Below are 24,214 nucleotides of genomic sequence, written 5' to 3'. Positions count from 1 at the left end.
AATTACTCTGGAATGCTGAGGGATGCACAGGTCCCAGGTAATTTAACACCCACAGCTCTGCCAAGTCCATGTCATGGCGTCTTTTTTTTTAATGACGAGCGACCCGGGTCGGGTGAGAGAAGAAAGGAGGAATGAGAGAGAGAGATAATGAGAGGAATTCATTTTGTGTTTCTTGAACTATGTGCAGCACAGAAGGCCGATAACAGACAGAGAGGAGTTGAATCATCCTAACTCCTTCCACCACCAGCCCTCTCCGTGGTTGAGAGGAGAAAAAACGGGGGGACGGAAGACCGCTAGAGATTAATAAGCAGTTAAGGAGATCTGTGAGGTTTAGAGAAAGGATATTCAGCAGCTGAATCCCACATACTTTTGACATAATCCAGACATTGAATTAAGAGCGAGTTCCTCTCTTCGGCCTTCTTCTTTCCAGGGACCAAGGCTGTTTCCGTTCTCCGTGCCCACACTCAATGGTTTGCCATATCGAATGTGATTTTAGTAAACTGGGGTATTGATCTCAGAATTAGATTGATGAAAAATTTGTCGTAATAAGCGACTTCACTAAAGTTCTCTCTCTACACAAAATGCCCATTCCAACCGACACAGGATAGACATCAACCAATCCAAATGACTTGCATATCTCCCTCAAAACATATAGAGAGTATTTACACAGAACTCTTACTATATTCACAAGGACAGGCTATTCAGACCAAAGGTTGCAGAAGGGCCACATTTCTTTGTGACATTATCTGCTGAAAAATCCCTTTCAACAGAACTGCTCATCAGTCACAACAATGGGTGTGAATGAAACGAAAACCATTATCAAGGTCTAGACAAAGAATTCAATGAGACAAATTCAAAAGCTTCTTTAGCTTGTGTATAAGTGCACTCCTTGTATAAGAGAACTAAAAAACACAGGAATAAATTAATCTCTTCTGTGTTTTAGGTGAATCACAATCCCAACACACAACGGAAAAATGCAATGTGTCACCATAGAAAGTGATCTACCATCCTAAAAAAACAACATGTAGCTAACCAACTCAGATCCTTCTGGGACATTTCACGTTCCACCTTGGGGAGAGTGTATCATGGCTGGGGTAAGTGAGTAAGCTAGACTACAGGATGAGGTCTCCCCAACGGCCCTTTTCCCCTCATCACCTTCAGTGAGAGGAATAGATATGATTCAGGAGGTTGAAATTCCTTTTAGGTTCACAGGAGACACTGATGTTATGTCTGAGTAGAAGCAGTGAAAAGACGACCCCACACATCTCCCACCTCCCCAACCCCCAGCAGGGTTTGTCAGCTGAGCTGAGCTCACACTAACACATCTCCCTCCTCCCCAACCCCCAGCAGGGTTTGTCAGCTGAGCTGAGCTCACACTAACACATCTCCCTCCTCCCCAACCCCCAGCAGGGTTTGTCAGCTGAGCTGAGCTCACACTAACACATCTCCCTCCTCCCCAACCCCCAGCAGGGTTTGTCAGCTGAGCTGAGCTCACACTAACACATCTCCCTCCTCCCCAACCCCCAGCAGGGTTTGTCAGCTGAGCTGAGCTCACACTAATACATCTCCCTCCTCCCCAACCCCCAGCAGGGTTTGTCAGCTGAGCTGAGCTCACACTAACACATCTCCCTCCTCCCCAACCCCCAGCAGGGTTTGTCAGCTGAGCTGAGCTCACACTAACACATCTCCCACCTCCCCAACCCCCAGCAGGGTTTGTCAGCTGAGCTGAGCTCACACTAACACATCTCCCTCCTCCCCAACCCCCAGCAGGGTTTGTCAGCTGAGCTGAGCTCACACTAACACATCTCCCTCCTCCCCAACCCCCAGCAGGGTTTGTCAGCTGAGCTGAGCTCACACTAACACATCTCCCTCCTCCCCAACCCCCAGCAGGGTTTGTCAGCTGAGCTGAGCTCACACTAACACATCTCCCTCCTCCCCAACCCCCAGCAGGGTTTGTCAGCTGAGCTGAGCTCACACTAACTATCATGAAGACCTACACACACCAGATCCTCCCCAGTAAACCTTCCAGATCTCCTAAACAACAACCATAAGAGTGAAACCATGGACTTGGGGGCCCTGACCTAAAATCAGTTCACTGACAGTATTGCAACCTTTTTATGTTTATTTCTTTCACAAAAGCTGCCAATGAAACCTCACAATACACCAAGTACCAGATCTTTCAATACACAGAACCGGATTATTATAGACTACATGAAACCCCTATTCACATAGCAGGCATCCCATTCTGTTCAGTCTCTGTCTAGTCTGTGTCCACAGGTTTCCAATTAAGACATACCTTGTGCTGTAATGGAATTAATTAGGGATCTTTTGTGATTCCTTATTCTCAGGGAACTAGTGTCCTGAATGAGTACAACGTTGATTTTCCGCTAGCAGCTGACGTGTCTGTGTGCAGGCCTACCCAATGAGACTTAGAGAGAGGACAATGAAAGGGTGAGAACAACCAGCATGGAACATGTTGCTCAGCAACAGCTGGTAGTATTTAATATTATGGGATGGTTCATGGTACCCGTCAAACCTTCTAGCACACATTATTTAAATTCCAGCTACTATTCAGACCATTAACTAGAGTTCTAATAGACATATATTTTGATATGACATTTTAAGGTATTTATCTAAAGGCTGATGTTTGTGAGAAAAAAAAGCCATCAAAACAAAATTAAACGAATTCCTTTGGCTTTTAGAACTTATCCCACTATAAGTCTTGGTAATGGTTATCTCTGTTTTACTCACCACTGATATTTCAACAAAATATAATATTATGCCACAATGATGCTGTTGTTGGTGTTATATTTATATTCCCTCATATCTCTCGTATTAAAATAAAGTGTAAAAAAAAAAAAAAGATCATACTGTAAATACTTTTTTTTATACAGCCACGCTACATGGTGGAAATCGAAGAGAAACTCGACTGAGGAGAGACATTTTTTTAAATACAAAAACAATAGTGTTGAATGATTACAATCTCCTCAAAGTGGTTAATGTGTTCGTTGGAGAAGGAGTCTGTAGAGTTCTGTATGTGTAGGGGAGTGAAGCTTGCACTGCAGGAATATGGTTTCTGGCTACTGTTCTGGCTCCCTTTCCATCTCTGTAGAATCCAGACATTCCTAACACAGCCCTACTGGATATCTTTGATGTTAACAGCAGTGGTATGATATATAGTAACCACCACCTCAAAATGTTCCACAGCTAGAAAAGCAATGCCCTGTATTCTCTTAAATTCAACAGGGTAAAGTTCAGGGAAGCAGATACAGCAAACTCATACACACCAATGATGACCATCTAAAAACACCCACAGACAGGCTAACACACCCTTTAAGACTCTATGTCCACTCCTTTCAAACACATAGGAGGAGAAACAGATGCTCAAACACCAGTGAATTAGCAGGTAGGGCTATATAATGAAACAAAGCACTTGTTCACGCTTTCTGTTATGTGGGCAGCTTGTCTCTCCCTTTTCTGTTTCCCTTCCTCCTTGTTTTGTCCCCTCTTTGTCTGTTGTATCTGTATGTGTGTTTGTCCCCTTTATGTGGGTGTGTCTGGAGTGGATCAGGGGGCGTGCTCAGGATCTGCCTCTCCTGTGCAGCTGCGGGTTGTTTCCAGTGATTCCTGCCTACGCAGCTGCATCCTATTCTCTCATCAACCTGCACTACTAATTCCTGGGCATGGCTCTCCACCGGGGCCAGATCGTTGTTCTTACCAGAGCGTTCAGACATCCCTCCCAACCTGCCTGCCTTCCTGCCTGCCGGTCTGCCTGCCTGCCTGCCTGCCTGCCTCAGCCTCTCCTTCCTCCGGAGCCGACTAGCCCACTCTGTTCCTTTACTTCAGTTGTTTTTGGACTAAGACAATTTGAACTTTTATTAAAATATTTTTGTTTCTTCCACTCCCTTTGTCGTGTTTGTTTCTCTGAGTGCTGGGTTGAACCATAGCCTAACACTTTCATGCCAACGAGTGAGTGACCACTGACCAGGCAAGACCAGGCCACACTCATTCTTAAAAGGGAGGAGAGGAGAGGGAGAGGGAGAGGGAGAGGGAGAGGGAGAGGGAGAGGGAGAGGGAGTCAGTTACCCCGAGCCACTGCAACATACGACATCCCACTGGTCCCCAGCTGGCCCCTGGGTGGCCCGTCACCCACCCACCCACCACAATGGCTGCTGGGCCAGTGAGAGCTCTTTTGTCTGGACCAGATGCTCAGAGACATACTGAGGGATCCCCAGACGGAGGGTCACGCACAAGGACACCAGGCCCAGCAGAGAACTAGAGAGCCCCTGCTGTTTAACTTACAGTAGCGCTGGTCCCGTGTGGCTCAGTTGGTAAAGCATGGCAGTTGCAACGCCAGGGTTGTGGGTTCGATTCCCACGGGAGACCAACACGAACAAATTTGAAAATGTATGCAGTCGCTCTGGATAAGTGCGTCTGCTAAATGACTAAAATGTTAATGTTAATGCAGCAAAACATTACGCAATATAACTTATTGCATTAAGAAAGCCATGTGGATTTATGTGGAAACTAGAACCAGTAGAACAGAGGCAAAGTGGGTGAAAGGGAGTGCTCAGACAGACCACTAGCGTTTGCTGGCTGAAAGTACTTAGCAACTCTGAACGTCATTTGTGCACCGATTTTACATGTAGAATAGAGTGAAAAATGTTGATCAACAGATCCACATTTGGTGCGATGAGTGCGAGCCTTGAAATGGTCTAATGGTTTTACATTTTACATTTTAGTCATTTAGCAGATGCTCTTATCCAGAGCGACTTACAGTACATTTTCATACTGGCCCCCCGTGGTAAACAAACCCACAACCCTGGCGTTGCAAGCGCCATGCTCTACCAACTGAGCTACAGGGGTACACTTATTGATGTGTTGTGTCATTACTGTTTACCTGCTTTTAAAGTACTTGGATTTAATGTGGTACATATTTTACTCCAGGTGTTACAAGAGGGTGTCAGACACACTACATAATGATATGTGTTACTAATTGTTACTTTAGGCCAGTGCTGTGTGTAAGGATGATATCTCTCTGGCAGGGTTATGTCATCCAGCTTAGTGGTGTGGCTGGTGAAAGTGATCCCGCTGGAGTACAATACTATAACATGTGCTGTATTAACATCATACCATAATGTAGCCAATGTGTGAGACATGACATGGAAAGTTCATGGACATTCTTTTCCATTATCAAAACCAAGAGGATTCACCATTAGTGTTGGCAACCAAGATTGATAATACAGTAAATGCCTACGGATTATATTTACTTGGCATCTTACCTTGAAAGCTTCCAGCTGTTGGTTGATGACATCTGTCTCCATGCCAACTGACCCTTGACCCTCCTCCTTGACCTCAGCCTCACTCAGTTTGTTGGTGAACTGCTGTAGCTTGGAGTAAAGCTCATCCAGACGGGTGAGTGTGCTCCCCACCTGTTCCTCTCTCCCCTTGGCTCTGTCCATCAGCTTTCCACACTGTTTACTCAGAGCATCCAGGTCTCTCTTCAGCCCCAGCAGGTCTGGGGAGGCCTCAGTCACCAGCATCTTCTTACAGCTGTCTCCTCCTCGAGCCGTGTCGGCCATCAGCTCCTGCAGTTTCTCCACAAAGCCCTTGATGCCGCCCTGCTGCTCCTTCAGAGTGGCCAGGTCGCGGCCTACAGAAGCCATGCTGTCAAGCTCGTCGTCTAGGTCTGCGAAGCGGGTGAACATCTTGCGGATGTTGGTCTGGAATTGCCCGATGCCCTGTAGCTTGCCCTCCAAGGTGGAGCAGGTCTCCCCTACATCCTTGCTGAGGGATCCGTGCTCTTTCTCCAGCCTGTCGGCCTGCAGTAGGAGGTCGGTCACCCCGTCTGCCTCGGGGACATCGGCCACCAGGCCCTGGGCAAGGCTCTTTAGGTGCTCCACCTGGGTGTTGACCCCATCCAGGCTCTTCTGTTGGGCTTTCATGTTGGCCAGGTTCTTGTTGCTGTAGGCCTGGACCCCCAGTGATGTGTGTGCATCTAGCTGCTTCTTAGCCCCTTCCAGCTGGCCCTTGGCCTCTTTGTGGGTGTCGTTGAACTCCTTCAGCCTCTGTGAGATCTTCTCCAGAGACTCCCTCTTGTTCTGGACCCCCTCCGTGACCCGGTCCACACTCTGCCCGATGGCCACCTTCTCCTCCCTGATGGCCTCTGTGTCTGCATTGGCCACCTCCAGGAGGCTGTCGGCTGCAGTGTTCAGCTGCTCCACCAGGCCTCTGTGTTTCTCCACGTCCTTCTGGATGGCCTTCAGCTGGGAGATGGAGCTCTCCACCTCCGCTGGGTCCATGCTGAGCCTGACGCTGCCCTCCCTGACCTCACACTCCTGGACCCAGGACTGGAGCTTCTCAGCGTGCTCGTGATACTTCTGGGCCCTCTGCAGCGCCCCCTGGAGCTTATCCTGGCGCTCAGCCGAGCTCTTCTTCACATCGTCCCAGTTGGAACGCAGTGCGGCCAGCTGGCCCTGCATCGCCACCTTCTCTGCCCCGTCTGTGTTCTGGAGGAGGGTCTCTCCCTCCCTGACGATGGTGCTGTACGGTTCCTCATGTTCACTGAGGGCCTTCTGCAGGGCACTGTGCTCTTTCAGGCTCTGCCGGAGGGTCTCCATCTGGGCTGAGATGGCCTGGGGTTTAGACTGCTCCTGGAGCTTCTCGTTCATCCACCCCTGGAAGTCTTTGGAGGTCTGGTGAAACTGCTGGGAGCTGGCGAAGGCCGAGTTCAATTGCTGGATCCGCTTCCCTAAAGAAGAGCATGTACATTAATGTGATTTAGAGGTAGCGGAACAAAGCATACATTTATAATTCAGAATGGCAATGCCTCCCTCATCATTAAACTCCTTCAATGGCCGTCAAAGTTTCAGACATTAAACCACAGCTTTGTATTTGTATTTATTATGGATCCCCATTAGCTGCTGCCAAGGCAGCAACTACTCTTCCTGGGGTCCGGCAAAATTAAGGCAGTTATACAATTTAAAAAACATTACAAAACATTCATAACAGATTTCACAACACACTAAGTGTGTGCCCTCAGGCCCCTACTCCACTACCACATATCTACAACACAAAATCCATGTGTACGTGTGTGTATAGAGCGTATGTTTTCATGTATGTGTCTGCGCCTATGTTTGTGTTGCTTCACAGTCCCTGCTGTTCCATAAAGTGTATTTTTATCTGTTTCTTAAATCTGATTCTACTGCTTGCATCAGTTACCTGATGTGGAATAGAGTTCCATGTAGTCATGGCTCTACATAGTACTGTGCGCCTCCCATAGTCTGTTTTGGACTTGGGGACTGTGAAGAGACCTCTGGTGGCATGTCTTGTGGGGTATGCGTGGGGTATGCAAGGGTTTCTGAGCTGTGTGCTAGTCGTTTAAACAGACAGCTTGGTGCTTTCAACATGTCTCACAAATACAAGTAGTGATGAAGTCAATCTCTCCTCCACTTTGAACCAGGTGTAACACTCTGGCTCCGGGACTTTTGGATTTGAGCCAGGGTGTATTTGTTTTGTTGGGTATTTGTTGTGGGGTTGGTTGTAAGGGTGTATTCGGTTGGTTGTGTTTTGGGTGTGTTAATTGTGGTGTCGTGTGACTCCCAATCGGAGGTAACGAGTGTCAGCTGTCGGCTCGTTATCTCTGATTGGGAGCCATATTTATCTGAATGTTTTCCTGTGGGCATTGTGGGTTTTTGTTCCTGTTTAGTCAGAGTCACTATTGGACTTCACTGTCGTCTTTTGTTTTGTATTGACGTGCTTTACTAATTAAAGTCATCATGTTCACTCAACGCGCTGCGCCTTGGTCTCCTGTTTTAGACGATCGTGACACCAGGAGAGATTGACATGCATATTATTAATGTTTGCTCTCTGTGTACATCCAAGGGCCAGCCGTGCTATCCTGTTCTGAGCCAATTGCAATTTTCCTAAGTCACTCTTTGTGGCACCTGACCACATGACAGAACAGTAGTCCAGGTGCGACAAAACTAGGGCCTATAGGACCTGCCTTGTTAATAGTGCTGTTAAGAAGGTAGAGCAGCACTTTATTATGGACAGACTTCTCCCCATCTTAGCTACTGTTGTATCAATATGTTTTGACCATGACAGTTTACACAATCCAGGGTTACTCCAAGCAGTTTAGTCACCTCAACTTGCTCAATTTCCACATTATTTATTACAAGACTTAGTTGAGGTTTAGGGTTTAGTAAATGATTTGTCCCAAATACAATGCTTTAAGTTTTTGAAATATTTAGGACTAATTTATTCCTTGCCACCCATTCTGAAACTAACTGCAGCTAATTGTTAAGTGTTGCAGTCATTTCAGTCACTGTAGTAGCTGACGTGTATAGTGTTGAGTCATCCGCATACATAGACACACTGGCTTTACTCAAAGCCAGTGGCATGTCGTTAGTAAAGATTAAAAAAAGTAAGGAGCCTAGACAGCTGCCCTGGGGAATTCCTGATTCTACCTGGATTATGTTGGAGAGGCTTCCATTAAATAACACCCTCTGTGTTCGGTTAGACAGGTAACTCTTTGTCCACAATATAGCAGGTGGTGTAAAGCCATAACACATACGTTTTTCCAGCAGCAGACTATGATCGATAATGTCAAAAGCCGCAATCAAGTCTAACAAACAGGCCCCACAATATTTGTATCCTCAATTTCTCTCAGCCAATCATCAGTCATTTGTTTAAGTGCTGTGCTTGTTGAATCTCCTTCCCTATAAGCGTGCTGAAAGTCTGTTGTCAATTTGTTTACTGTAAAATAGCATTGTATCTGGTCAAACACAATTTTTTCCAAAACTTTACTAAGGGTTGGTAACAGGCTGATTGGTCAGCTATTTGAGCCAGTAAAAGGGGCTTTACAGCCTGAAGCATCTCATAAAAAATTCTCATTAAAGAGAAAGAACATATCATATAAAAAAATTAAGGCAAATGAAATCAAAGCCCAACCTGCTTTGTCCTCCAACTGTTTGAAGGGCTTGGTGACCCCCTCCAGCTGCATGACTAGGCCTGCTTTCAGGTAGTCTTCCGTGACCAGGGCAGAAAGTTCAGAGCAGAGAGTCTCAGCCTCATTCAGCCTCTTCCTCTCCTCCCTCAGCTGGCCAGAGATGGTGTTAGCCTCCTCCAGCTGCTTCTTCAGCACGTCAGGCTGACTGCTAAGGGCCTGCTGGCTGTTGAGCCGGGTCTCCAGTGAGGCGGTGCTCTGGCTCAGGCTCCTCAGCAGATCCTGGAACTGGCCCGACTTCCCCACAGCCTGGTCGATGAGGCCGGCTCGCTGGCCCAGCTGCCCAGTCAGGCCCTGCCATTTCTGGGTGACGGCGGCCAGTTGGTTCTTCACCACCTTCCCACCAGAGGAGGGGTCGTGCTTGCCTGATGTGCTCAGGATAGCAGCAGCAGCCTCGTTAAGCTGGTCAAACTGAGGCTTACGGCTGTCAAACTCGTTCAGGAGGATCTAGAGGGAAAAGTCAATATGACCTTAATAAAGAGCAATGCTGGTGTTTAATAATGAACATAATGTGCAAAATGGTTCAACCTTTTCAATCTTAATTGATTTGGATTCATTCTGGCACGCCTCAACATTTGGCCAGCAGACTAAAAAATCTTTAACATTAGCTTACGTCTGAAGTAAGGGACATTGACATTGAACTGTACGTGGTGGTAATCATTTCAAAGGTAACTAATATATGCCCCATAGTGAAGTACCTGGACTTGCTGCTTCTGTGTGTTGAGCATGTTGGGGTCCATGGAGAGGGGGCCCAGGACACTGAGCATCATATCCTTCTCTGAGAGCCACTGGCGGAGCTGCGGCTCAGTGGTCTGGAACACGTCCAGGTTCCTGTTGGACTCCTCCAGGTGCTGCTTCCTGTCCTCCACTGACTCACTCACATCCACCCAGGCATCATCTGAGGAACAAACATCGGTCAGCACAAAACACCCCTGCAACTTGAACTTTGCACAGCCCCTACTGACTAGGGCTTAGCTGTAGGAGTGTGCCAAGTCTGTAGGCGAGGGGGAAGCCAGGTATACTGACAAGGGGGAGCGGATGCGTCGACTGGACTGACTCTAGGTAAAGCTCTCTGCATTGATGCAGTAGATATTAACCATATGGAGATGGTGCATTCTGCATACCAGAGGAGGCTGGTGGGAGGAGCTATAGGAGGATGGATTCATTGTAATGGCTGGAATGGAATAAATGGAACAATATCAAACACATCAAACATATGGAAACCACATGTTTGACTCTGTTCCATTTATTCCATTCCAGCCATTACAATGAGCCCATCCTCCTATAGCTCCTCCCACCAGCCTCCTCTGCTGCATACCTATCTGTGACAGCATCTGCTTCCATTTTGCTGCTTCAGGAGAGTCTGGGTGTTTCTCAATCAGATGGCGGAGCTTCTCTCTCAGCTTCTGGAGCTGCTCGCGCTTTTGTTTCATGTCTTCCTCAAAGGCCTGAGAAAAAGAGAGATATTTCGCTTGACTAAAACCATCATATATTTGATCCATTGGCTCCTCAGGCACTCTGAGATGCAAAGACTAGAGACAAGAGGCACCTGCCTGAAACATTGGCTTCCCACAGAGCATTTAGCATACCAATAATAAAATTAGGTATTTTATATGATACCACTGGATGGATGGATTAAATCCCTACTGTAATAAAACATAATGACAACAAGTAGTACACTGTAGAAACCAGGCTTTGGTTGAATCTACCTTCTGTTGCTCCAGTTGTGTTTTCATGGCGTCTTTCTCTGTGGACGCAGAGTTCCAGGATGCTGCTGTCTTCTTCATGTCCTTCAGCCATGTTATCATGGTATCTGTCTCCTTCTGGGCCTCTGTCACCTCCTGCACCAGGCCAGACAGCTCTGCAGCCCGGCCCTTCAGCAGCTTTCCCAGGCTCTCGTGGCCCTCGTTGATATACGACATGTTTTGCTGTACCACCATCAGCTCTGTGTGAGGTTAGAGGTTAGAGGTTAGAGTGTTAGACACCAGACAGGTTACCTTTCATAACAACAATAACTTGGACACGCCACTACTGTAAGCAGTTCCAACACTACTGGAAATGTACACATAAACAACGTGTTGGTGAATTTATTGTGTTATATTGTTTTGCAGTGTGATCTAAACACAGATGGTTTAAAATGACTTTTTGTATTATTGGAGGTATATTGAAATTGTGTTCTTAATACATTGGAATGCAAAAATAACGTTAAAAACGTGACATTTCCAGTAGGGAGAACCAAGGATAAGTACAGTATCCTTCCCAGCTTTGTGGAGGATTTCTAAACGTCCTTTAGATCAAGCCAAGGCCTCAAACAGATCATTTCAACCTAACAAGCCATTGCATGTACCTTTGCGATGATGAGTTGATATGTTGTTATGATAATGTACAGGTCTGGAACACTGTGTTCATACATTCCTAACATGACATACTGGTAGAGAAAAATTACCTTTATTGGTTAGGTAGGCATGGTTTCCGGGGCCACCACTGTTAGTAACAGCTGATTGCAAAACAATAAAAAACAAAAAATCATGCTTATTTGTTAAGTACAAACGTCAAAAGGGGGTTTAATACATGGAAAATATAATTGTACTGTATGATCAGTGTGGTTACATTTAGATCAGGATCATGTTCTGTAGCGTACAGATGTAGGATCTTAATTCGAGCCAGTCATCAATCAAATCAAATGTATTTATAAAGCCCTTTTTACATCAGCAGATGTCACAAAGTGCTTATACAGAAACCTAAAAGCCAGTTTGCTACACCAGGAAAATAATCCTGCAGCAAATGTGAATTATTATGTTGATTATAATTAATGGACATTTTTGTAGGGGCAGATTGCTTTTTTGTAAGGGAAAATCAAGTCTGAAATTACAAACTTCAGAAACCCTTTTAAACCTAAAATACAGTACAATTTTAAATGTCCTGCATTGCAGGAAAGTTCTCCTGCAATTTGTTGCAGGAAAGTTCTCCTGCAACAGGGTGATCAAATTAAGATCCTACATCTGTACAGTGTAGCAAAATGTGTTGCAACAGACAACGAGTCTCTCCGTTTCATTGTTTTCTCATTATTGAACACTCCCCGTTATTTCAAAATATTTCTCTCACGAACTGCTCAGAGAAAGTCAAACATTCTGAGCGTACCTGACTTATGTGACATCTTGATCTTGGCTGGAGATGTGAGAACACTGATGAGGCTACATAATGCAGATCCTTTGCTATTTATATCTTGGACGGCAGAGCCTTTGGTTGTCCATTCCTCCATTAGAGCCTGAGAAGAGATCAATCAAACCAATAACATAGTTTACATAACACCATCCAGAATAGGGCTTCAATTTTCATACCTGCATTGAGAGAACACTAAATGATTATGTCTTGAGTGTTTATTGTGAGAGGCAGGGCCAAACAAAGGATATGTGGAGCATTGCAACATCGAGACTAAAATCTCCTCAAAGGAAATCATTTTCAATCTCAAATCCTGATTAATTTCATTTTACACTGTGCTTTTTCTCGTGGCACAAATTATTAAATATGCAAATGTATTATCAAGCATCGAGGGATTTGCGTTTTAATCTTTCATGTTTGACCTATTTTCTTCTGGTTCGTTACTCTCTTCTTGCCTTTAATCTTTTTTTCAGTGACACACACTGTACCATTTCATCTCAGATTGAATGTTTTTTCTGGCAGGTAGTCAACAGTTATTTAGTGTATGACTCCCTGACGAGTCCTATGTAAAACACTTCACATCCTTTTATTACTTTGGCATGGAAACAACTGTGAGGTAAAATAGTGATATATCACACCGCACTTCTCTTACTCCATTACAAAAACACATTTAGTGCCAAACCTGTATCTTGAGAAGTGAGAACATAATAAGTTATTTAAACTTTTCTTTCAAGGCCATTTGAAGACCAAGCTGCACATTCACCTGGACCTTTGTAACATAGCTATTCAGTTGTCCTTCTTTGCACTAAGAACAGGGGTAGAACCTATTATTTATATATCCAATAGATGACTGACAGGGGGCGCTGTGATGAAACCCCCGTGACTCCATCTTGACACTCCCTCACCATTGTAAAAAATCTTTTGGAGGCTACAGACATTTTAATGCATACTTTTAAATGATCTTATGTGAGCTAAAAAAAACAAAAAAAAACATTTTCCTTAAAGTATCATATTTTGAGATGACTAATGTTACTGTCCCCAGTACAACACAACAATGCTTAAATACAATTAATTTTGTCCTTGAAACATTTAATTGAAATTGTAGAATTCCTGCTCCTACTGGGGAGTCCCAATCTGGTGGCTTCAAAACCTCTCAATAGCCAATACATAGCATCAGCAATCCAGGATTTGTATACATCATTGGGTAGAACATACCATTTCCATAATGTAAATAAGTGAGGGAGCCTAGCTAATACCAGACTAGTCTGTCTGCTGCCTCACATTGACTCTCTGCAGGTCCTTCGCTAGACTCTGTTCACTGATGGTTGGCTGAAGCACAGGGACTTTCTCTGTGGTCTCCTCCAGCCACGTCCTGATATCTCCGGCTGCAGCCATGAAGTCTCCCAGCTGGTCCTGGCAGGAAGACACCTCCTCCTCTCTGTGTCAGAGAAGACAACCACAGTCACATCACAATACAGAGACATATAAAATATGCCAAAACATGACTATCAACAGGCAAGAGAAAACAATGATGTTAATCCTGTGTCAAATGAGAAGCATCCCCACAGTAGACTACACATGAGGACCAGCAGGTAGCTCTGCAACCATAATTTTCACTTACTTCTCTTTCACTGTGTTTTTGAAGGCATTGAATGTGTTGGAGACGTTGTCCATCTTGCTCTGAATCTGGGCATTGCTTCCCTCTGGACCCATATTGGCCAGTTCCTTTGACAGCGTCTGCAGCATTTCCACATCCTTGGCATGTTCAGCCAACTCAGTGTTAGTGTACTACAGAAACATTAAACAGAGAATATCATTATTGAGCAATGTGTGGTTGAACATGTGCCATTAAAGGGGCAATCTGCAGTTGATACATCCATTTTTGGAGTTAATGATATGTACCTAGTGATTCTTGAAGAATATAATTTATAAATGCCTCATGAGCTTAATTCAACTGTTGTACCCCATCACAACCCAAAATGTTAGATTGTTATATTCCAATGTTTGCAAACAAAGTAATTGTGAACCAACACTATATAGCTTCAAAACATGGTTTAAACTATAATTTTGATATCATGGATGGGCAGTTTTTGCATCCATAGCTCTGTCTATGAATTTGAGAGTGGTTACATTTCTCCAGCCCTATCCCTCAGCTTTTTACCAAAACTGGGGCTGGGACCCCACTATGTGACGAGCTACCTGCATGAGCTGCGAGAGCTCGTTGACGTTTTTCCCAGGTCCGTCTGTTTCGGAGAGGGCCTGCGAGCGCTTGAGCACAAACTGCTGCACCTTCTCCGAGGTCTTCTCAAACTCCTCAACCTTGTCCTTCAGTTGCTCCAGCTGGCCCACCTTCTGCTTGTGCTTGTCACAGGCATCAGAGAAGCGCTGCGACAGGCCATCCATTTTGGACTGCAGCAGAGCCGCCGCGGCGGGGTCAGCTGTCTCCACAAACTTCTTAACCTTGGCCTTCATGGCAGAGATGCTGCTCTGGCGACTGGAAATATCCTGCTCCAGAGCCTTGAAGAGAAACACAATGGATGAATTAGATTTTAGTTTTTTTTTCATCTGTAGAAGATCATGTAGAGACCACAGGAGGCTGTTGAGGGGAGGACGGCTCATAATGACTGGAATGAAGTGAATGGAATGGTATCAAACACAAGGAAACGATGGAATGGTATCGACACATCAAATGTGTTTGATGTGTCGATACCATTCCATTCATTCCAGCCATTACTATGAGCCATTCCTCCCCAATTAAGGTGCCACCAGCCACCTGTGGTAGAGACAAATCCAGAATCAACTGTTGTTGAGCAAAACTGACCAGTTACATTAAGGTGAAGCTATGGTGATGATGATGCTCTGTCTATTTGACTGGCAGAAAACAGTTCTACAAAGTGAATGTTTACAGTACATACTGCCTCTTTGCTGAGCACATCTCCAATGGCTGCTGAATCCAGAGGGACTTGTCCTTTCTCCTTCACACTCTTCTCTACTCCCTCCATCCAGCTCATCATCTCATCCAGGCCATCCTGGACACTCAGAGAGCGGGTCAGGGTGATCTGAAGCTTCTCATTACGATCACTCACTGACTTAGACAGGTTGTCATACCGCTCCACAATATCATCTAAGAGCAGAGACACAAGGCAATGGTTTTGGGTCAATGCTTAGCAAAAGTTCATACCACTTTGGAATACCAATTCTTGAATTATGAGCAACTCGAGTCAGGGTTTTTACTGTCTGTAAGACCTTCGAGCTAAGGTCATTCATATGGAAGAGATTACTGTATCATAAATATACAGCACGTACAAAGGATACTTGAGAGTCGGCCAATAGCATTATAATTAGGGATAAGGTAAACAGACTTAAAATTCCAATACTACTATTTCACTCCAACATTTCTGAATTGCTATTTCACTGTGTCAATGATAGTAACCACACATTGGCAGTGGTACTATATTGTCAAGTATTTCATTTGATAAACATTTCAAGAAATAGCATTGGATGAGAATTTATACTTAGTCCGATCACTTACCTACTCTTTCCTGGATAACGTCCTGATTGGTCAACAGGTCCCCCTCGGCGGTGACCAGAGAGTCAGCTGTTTTGCGGAGTGTCTCCACAGCCGTCTGACGACCAGCAGTCTGACCTTGCAGAGCCTGACCATTACAAACACAGACACACAGACGATTAGATCAATGACAGTCAACATGTCTTATAGACCAACCACACTGCTCCATATAGATATATCATTCAACTCCAGCTATACTTTATCATTACAAAAATGCTGTAATTATACAGATTTAAAGCTAGAGACAACTATTATGTATAAGCATCTAAAAACGAATTGTGTCATTCAAGCACTCAAATACTGTATTGCTTTGCACTAAGGGGGAAACGTAGCATTGTTCTGACATGATTTGTTACCAAAACCACAAGAGACACTTCTACAGTCTTGAGTTTCAGGCGCCTCTAATCTCTCTGTATCTCTGAGTCACTGAAATGCAACTCCATAGAGAGATGTAATGAAACAGTACTTTACTCCCTCTCTCTCTATATTACATACTTTCAGTTGCAAGCCAGCTGGACTCAATCGGAGTGTACTTCAGGTACATCATCTATTTAAGGATAAAAGGCATTCTCTACACCTCCAGTCCAACTCCAATCGTGACCCACCCTCCACCCCTCCTCAAAGGCATACGCAAGCAAATGTACCCGTGGCTAAGCTATTCCTGTCTTGGGACTGCTGTGAGGTTTGAATGTGGACCTATAAATAGCAGTGTTGTTTTAAAGTGAGTGGAAACACTGTATATGGAGAGGGGCGTCTGAAGCAGTGTAATGACCTCTAAACCCATTCAGTTCTCAGAGCCGTCGGTAAGTAAACTCTGAAAAAAGGCTGTTGTGTAAACAGCTATTTCTTCACTTGCCCTCTACCTCTGAGTCTGTTACACTACGGTAATGTGCTTTGTGTTGACAAAGGTCATACTGATTTGGCAAGTATTTTTAGAGTTTGGTCATGCCTTGGTGTCCTCCAGCTGTTTCTGTAGGGTTTGGGGGTCGGCAGCGATGGCCTCAGACTGCTGCCTTCTGGCCTCGTCCTCTGAGTTGTTGAGCCACTTCTGGAGACCAGCGGTCGAGTCCTCGTACTTCTTGTACTTGTCCACCACGTCTCTGAGATTGTTGCCAAGCTCATTGCACTGAAAAAAATGAGTTGTGATGTTGATTGATATGGTAGTTACTAACTTTGAATGCATGCAGTATTGACCGCCTACTCTCTTCTCAGCATATAGAAAAGCTGGCCAACAATATAGTGTATAATAAAATAACATATGACCTGAATTGTTTTTAAGATGCAGGGTGACACAAAGTCAACCTTCACCTCTCAATATGAGAGTGAACCAGTGTTGTGATACAGAACAATGACTCCTTTGTTTTCATTTAGTTCAAACAGAAATGCTTCCACCGTGTGGTGAGAGTAGGTTATTACACCCCTTAAAGAAATACCATTCAATCGGCCTGAGACGTGTGTCTCTTTCAGTGTGTGATCTCACCCTACTGATTTAAATAGGTAGGCCTCCTGGTGCTACCAAGGTGGTTCAGTGAACAACGTGCATGTGATCAGTAACTAGGCTTTAGCTCAGAGGGCTAAAACAGTCTTACTGGTACTGGTATAGAGTTTACCTGAGAGTGCAGGGCTTTGAAGCGGCCAGCAGCTGAGTCCAGCTTCTCCTTCACAGCAGCACAGGTTCCAGTGGTATCCACGTCCAGCTGGGCATCTTTCCCACCAGGGTCCATGCGTCCGCAGGCCTTCGCCACGTCCAACACCTTCTGTCCTGAGATGGTGATGAACCGCAGGTCTCCCTTGTGGGAGATGACGTCCTCAGAGAAGCTCTTCTGTCTCTGGAGCTTCTCTGTGAGGACGTTCAGAGCTCCAGCAGGGGATCCCAGCTCCCCCACCTCCCCCTCGGCCTGCTGCAGCCAGCCCTCAAACTCCTCACAGTCTCCCTGGAACTTCTTCAGCTCCTCCTGGACCTGGACCACCTGCTTCATCTGCTGTTCTGCCTGGGTAAGGGAAGCGTCGTACCGGCCTTTCAGCTCCTGGATGTCCCTCTGGAGCTTGTCCTTATCTGTGGGTGACAAGGCATGGGCCTGGTGGTCCAACAGAGCCTGGGCTGACTGGGTGGCCATGATCATGTCCTTCTGCTGGGACAGGATCTCCTGGTGACGAGCCTGGAAAGGGGAGAGAGAGTCCATTCAAATTCAAAAAGCTTTATTGTCAAAGTTACAGTACATAATACAGAAAATGGCCACATGAAAAACTACAACAATGACATTTAACAACAGGACAAAGGATGGATATCAAATATAAAATAAAGTGGAAATATTGCATTTAAGTACAAAAGTATTTTATGTGACAATGTGACAAGAAAAGAATCAAGAAAAGGTCAATGCAGCTGTTAGAAAAAGGGACCTGAGCCATGTGTATCCAATGAATTTAACTGACAACAAGCCACTATGAATCAAGCACCAACAGAGAGAATAGGTTAATTTACCTTGACCCTGTCATACTGCTTTTCCAGGTCCAGTTCTGGGGTCTTCCCTGTGGCCTGTCCTTCAGTGTCGTTGTCTGTAGTCTGGAAAGCATTTCCGTTGTTTCCATTGGGGTCATCATCCTCACCCAGAATGTTCTTGGCCGAGGTCTCCGACTGCAACGGCATGTTCCCGTTCAGTATGCCTATATGGTCTGTCTGGTCGCCCCCCATCCCTTTCTCATTCCCCATGTTGTTGATCCAGTCCAGCAGACCCTCGATTTTGTTCTTGCTCTCCTCAAGCTGCTCAACAGCAGCCTCCTAAACAGGTAGAATATAGTGAGTTAAATTATGATGGCTAAGGTATATGATTAAATAGATGAGAACTATACATTTTTTACATAGATATTTTTTTGTAATAAGTAGGCAATCATCAAGCAGAGTAACAAATTATTGTATGTGTGTCTTTAAGCGGATCCATCTTTTCCTGTAAACTAGCTACAATAGAAAGTTGAATTGTCATGATTCAGATCCAGATATATGGATAATGTTGATGCATGCAAAATGCTATATGTTTTCCAACCTTCTCAGTCTCCTGTTTGATAGCAGTGGTCATAGACTTCTCCAGGTCTTTCCTTGACTCCTCGGCCCGTTGGTTGATGAGTTTGACCTTGCTATTGGCGTCCTCCAGCTTGCTCTCGATGGCAACAATCTGATCTGGGGTCAACTTAGACCGATTCTCATCCAGGAACTTCTTGGTGCTACTGATGACCTCATTCAAGGCACTGCCATTGGTCAGGATGTCTTTCTGCAAGGCCTGGACATTTAACATTTAACAAACACAGACACAGACGCAGAAAGCATCATAACAGAAATATTTAGTGATAAATTAGTGAACCCATCAAACAAGATTCAGTATAATAGCAATACATATGTAAAACAAGGTGTACAACTGTTTATATATTTACATTTTAGCAGACGCTCTTATCCAGAGCGACTTACAGTTAGTGAGTGCATACATTATTGTATTTTTTTTCCCATACTGGCCCCCCGTGGGAATCGAACCCACAACCCTGGCATTGCAAACGCCATGCTCTACCAACTGAGCTACATCCCTGCCGGCCATTCCCTCCCCTACCCTGGACGACGCTGGGCCAATTGTGCGCCGCCCCATGGGTCTCCCAGTCGCGGCCGGCTACGACAGAGCCTGGATTCCAACCAGGATCTCTAGCTAACATGGTCTTCGCCACTCGGGAAGACCATGTATACCTGGCATTGTTCAATACATGTTTCTGATTGGTTTGAAGGGCATTCTAGAGCGTGCATTATTTCCCTATATATATTGACACTGTAAAATTCAATGGCTATAGTTAATTCTTACATGTTCTATGTTTGAGCTGCTTTTGAAAGCAAACGTCGGATTGAAAACATTTTTGCCATTGTTGAATTCGATTTTCTTAATGGCAAGCTAGGACTGATGGTTTGGTTAGCTAAACTAGCAAGTATTTTGTGAAACATCACATCACAGTTAAAACATATATGGCAAATAGAAATCAGAGATAAATGGGAGGGATTGAGTGGAGCTGAAGGTTGGGACTAAAAATAACAAGATAATGAATGTAAAATATACTGTGTCCGTAAAATATATATAGGTTCAGAACTTTTGTGAAACAGTTGAAAAGTATATGGTGAATACAAATCAAAACTGGATGGTGTTCCGAGATAGATGGGAGGGGTTGAGAGTAGCTGAAGGATGGGACTAAAAACAAACAAAAGATTACTATTGTAACATATACTGTGTCCGTAAAATGTATATAGTATGTATAAACTGGAAGTAAAAGCCTAATAAGTGTTGCTGTCCATTAGTTTACTACAATTAGGGAGGGGTGGTAGGGTTACGGTAAAATAATAAAGGAAAATATATTTTTAAATATATATATATATATATATGGTGATTGGAAATTATGCAGACAATTACATTGATGGAAGCCACAATCTATCCGCAATATTAAAGCTGATCTACCCCCGCAAAAAAAAGAAGGATGTTTGTTTGATTTCCACGGCAACTACTGTAGCTCTCTAGTAAACTTGCGAGCTACTTCACTGGATGTTGAACACATTTTTGCCGGCAAATTAACACATTCCTAGTGACAAATGTGTTAAATTATAGCCATGGTATAAAAGGGATAATCAACTCGGGGCTCTATGCGTTCTCTGGAAAATAATGCACCTCTGTGGATGGGCAGTTCCACTTCGCTAACACGTCGTGGAACACACCTTCCACGTTGTTCATTATTTTCCATAGAACGCATATCCCCTCGACTTCGTCTCGGGTCTAACAACACCCGTGCCAATATATCCTCCAAACACCGGCTTCTCGGGCATTATCACTTACAGTGAGTGAAAAAAGTATTTGATCCCCTGCTGATTTTGTACGTTTTCCCACTGACAAAGAAATGATCAGTCTATAATTTTAATGGTAGATTTATTTGAACAGTGAGAGACAGAATAACAACAACAAAATCCAGAAAAACGCATGTCAAAAATGTTATAAATTGATTTGCATTTTAATGAGGGAAATAAGTATTTGACCCCCTCTCAATCAGAAAGATTTCTGGCTCCCAGGTATCTTTTATACAGGTAACGAGCTGGGATTAGGAGCACACTCTTAACGGGAGTGCTCCTAATCTCAGCTTGTTACCTGTATAAAAGACACCTGTCCACAGAAGCAATCAATCAATCAGATTCCAATCTCTCCACCATGGCCAAGACCAAAGAGCTCTTCAAGGATGTCAGGGACAAGATTGTAGACCTACACAAGGCTGGAATGGGCTACAAGACCATCGCCAAGCAGCTTGGTGAGAAGGTGACAACATTTGGTGCGATTATTCGAAATGGAAGAAACACAAAATAACTGTCAGTCTCCCTCGGCCTGTGGCTCCATGCAAGATCTCACCTCGTGGAGTTGCAATGATCATCAGAACGGTGAGGAATCAGCCCAGAACTACACAGGAGGATCTTGTCAATGATCTCAAGACAGACGGGACCATAGTCACCAAGAAAACAATTGGTAACACACTATGCCGTGAAGGATTGAAATCCTGCAACGCCCGCAAGGTCCCCCTGCTCAAGAAAGCACATATACAGGGCCGTCTGAAGTTTGCCAATGAACATCTGAATGATTCAGAGGAGAACTGGGTGAAAGTGTTGTGGTCAGATGAGACCAAAATGGAGCTCTTTGGCATCAACTCAACTCGCCGTGTTTGGAGGAGGAGGAATGCTGCCTATGACCCCAAGAACACCATCCCCACCGTCAAACATGGAGGTGGAAACATTATGCTTTGGGGGTGTTTTTCTGCTAAGGAGACAGGACAACTTCACAGCATCAAAGGGACGATGGACGGGGCCATGTACCGTCAAGTCTTGGGTGAGAAATTCCTTCCCTCAGCCAGGGCATTGAAAATGGGTCATGGATTTGTATTCCAGCATGACAATGACCCAAAAAACACGGCCAAGGCAACAAAGGAGTGGCTCAAGAAGAAGCACATTAAGGTCCTGGAGTGACCTAGCCAGTCTCCAGACCTTAATCCCATAGAAAATCTGTGGAGGGAGCTGAAGGTTCGAGTTGCCAAACGTCAGCCTCGAAACCTTAATGACTTGGAGAAGATCTGCAAAGAGGAGTGGAACAAAATCCCTCCTGAGATGTGTGCAAACCTGGTGGCCAACTACAAGAAACGTCTGACCTCTGTGATTGCCAACAGGGGTTTTGCCACCAAGTACTAAGTCATGTTTTGCAGAGGGGTCAAATACTTATTTCCCTCATTAAAATGCAAATCAATTTATAACATTTTTGACATGTGTTTTTCTTGATTGTTTTGTTGTTATTCTGTCTCTCGCTGTTCAAATAAACCTACCATTAAAATTATAGACTGATCATTTCTTTGTCAGTGGGCAAACGTACAAAATCAGCAGGGGATCAAATACTTTCTTCCCTCACTGTAAGTATACAATACAGTGGGGGAAAAAAGTATTTAGTCAGCCACCAATTGTGCAAGTTCTCCCACTTAAAAATATGAGAGAGGCCTGTAATTTTCATCATAGGTACACATCAACTATGACAGACAAATTGAGAAAGAAAATCCAGAAAATCACATTGTAGGAATTTTAATGAATTTATTTGCAAATTATGGTGGAAAATAAGTATTTGGTCACCTACAAACAAGCAAGATTTCTGGCTCTCACAGACCTGTAACTTCTTCTTTAAGAGGCTCCTCTGTCCTCCACTCGTTACCTGTATTAATGGCACCTGTTTGAACTTTTTATCAGTATAAAAGACACCTGTCCACAACCTCAAACAGTCACACTCCAAACTCCACTATGGCAAAGACCAAAGAGCTGTCAAAGGACACCAGAAACAAAATTGTAGACCTGCACCAGGCTGGGAAGACTGAATCTGCAATAGGTAAGCAGCTTGGTTTGACGAAATCAACTGTGGGAGCAATTATTAGGAAATGGAAGACATACAAGACCACTGATAATCTCCCTCGATCTGGGGCTCCACGCAAGATCTCACCCCGTGGGGTCAAAATGATCACAAGAACGGTGAGCAAAAATCCCAGAACCACACGGGGGGACCTAGTGAATGACCTGCAGAGAGCTGGGACCAAATTAACAAAGCCTACCATCAGTAACACACTACGCCGCCAGGGACTAAAATCCTGCAGTGCCAGACGTGTCCCCCTGCTTAAGCCAGTACATGTCCAGGCCCGTCTGAAGTTTGCTAGAGTGCATTTGGATGATCCAGAAGAGGATTGGGAGAATGTCATATGGTCAGATGAAACCAAAATAAAACTTTTTGGTAAAAACTCAACTCGTCGTGTTTGGAGGACAAAGAATGCTGAGTTGCATCCAAAGAACACCATACTTACTGTGAAGCATGGGGGTGGAAACATCATGCTTTGGGGCTGTTTTTCTGCAAAGGGACCAGGACGACTGATCCGTGTAAAGGAAAGAATGAATGGGGCCATGTATCGTGAGATTTTGAGCGAAAACCTTGAAGATGAAACGTGGCTGGGTCTTTCAGCATGACAATTATCCCAAACACACCGCCCGGGTAACGAAGGAGTGGCTTCGTAAGAAGCATTTCAAGGTCCTGGAGTGGCCTAGCCAGTCTCCAGATCTCAACCCCATAGAAAATCTTTGGAGGGAGTTGAAAGTCTGTGTTGCCCAGCGACAGCCCCAAAACATCACTGCTCTAGAGGAGATCTGCATGGAGGAATGGGCCAAAATAACAGCAACAGTGTGTGAAAACCTTGTGAAGACTTACAGAAAACGTTTGACCTGTGTCATTGCCAACAAATGGTATATAACAAAGTATTGAGAAACTTTTGTTATTGACCAAATACTTATTTTCCACCATAATTAGCAAATAAATTCATTAAAAATCTTACAATGTGATTTACTGGATTTTTTTCCCTCATTTTGTCTGTCATAGTTGACCTATAGTGTACCTATGATGAAAATTACAGGCCTCTCTCATCTTTTTAAGTGGGAGAACTTGCACAATTGGTGGCTGACTAAATACTTTTTTTCCCCACTGTAAATGTGTAGCTATGACATAATCCTTAAAAAATGATATATGTAGCCATACACTCTAAAGCTCAGATGTAATTGATTGACTAGTTAACCAGCATGTTTTACTGAACCTGATGCTCTTGATGCACTTGCTGCAGGTCTTCCACACTCTCTGCACCCTTGGTCTGCTGCTGATGGCCTATCAGACGGTTCTCTGTATTGGTCAGGTTGTCACACAGCTCCTGCAGCTTGTCCGAGAAAACCTTCTGTTTCTCCACCATGTACTGCACACATCAGAGAGCAATGTTACTCTGTTACACTCCACCCAACAGGTCTTAGCTTACACTACATGTTACACACTAATCGTACTGGACATTTATAGACTGTCAACCCCCTAGGACAATGGTCTGAGTATGCTGTAAACATGGTAGCCATTCAACAGGCC

General features: G+C 44.5%; 1 protein-coding gene across 5 annotated transcripts in view; it reads right to left on the bottom strand.

The window, feature by feature from the left end:
• The window catches only part of LOC311100987 (dystonin-like), a gene marked incomplete at its 3' end in the record, with an annotated part of 186,503 nt that overhangs the window by 45,010 nt on the left and 117,279 nt on the right, over positions 1-24,214 (bottom strand). For all 5 annotated transcript variants that reach the window (XM_084141993.1, XM_084141990.1, XM_084141992.1 and 2 more), the window contains 17 exons: positions 23,901-24,053; positions 18,779-19,012; positions 18,220-18,516; positions 17,348-17,896; positions 16,687-16,863; positions 15,702-15,825; positions 15,085-15,293; positions 14,369-14,686; positions 13,791-13,957; positions 13,451-13,607; positions 12,149-12,275; positions 11,454-11,504; positions 10,717-10,952; positions 10,326-10,455; positions 9,706-9,905; positions 8,953-9,454; positions 5,283-6,751 (listed from right to left, as the gene is read on the bottom strand). In XM_084141993.1, the coding sequence (XP_083998119.1) occupies positions 5,283-6,751; positions 8,953-9,454; positions 9,706-9,905; positions 10,326-10,455; positions 10,717-10,952; positions 11,454-11,504; positions 12,149-12,275; positions 13,451-13,607; positions 13,791-13,957; positions 14,369-14,686; positions 15,085-15,293; positions 15,702-15,825; positions 16,687-16,863; positions 17,348-17,896; positions 18,220-18,516; positions 18,779-19,012; positions 23,901-24,053 (5,100 nt within the window). The remainder of the gene's footprint in view (positions 1-5,282; positions 6,752-8,952; positions 9,455-9,705; positions 9,906-10,325; positions 10,456-10,716; positions 10,953-11,453; positions 11,505-12,148; positions 12,276-13,450; positions 13,608-13,790; positions 13,958-14,368; positions 14,687-15,084; positions 15,294-15,701; positions 15,826-16,686; positions 16,864-17,347; positions 17,897-18,219; positions 18,517-18,778; positions 19,013-23,900; positions 24,054-24,214) is intronic.

Source organism: Coregonus lavaretus (genome assembly GCF_964263955.1).
Source record: "Coregonus lavaretus genome assembly, chromosome: 25".
Classification (NCBI taxonomy): domain Eukaryota; kingdom Metazoa; phylum Chordata; class Actinopteri; order Salmoniformes; family Salmonidae; genus Coregonus; species Coregonus lavaretus.
This window is presented reverse-complemented; position numbering and strand designations above follow the sequence as displayed.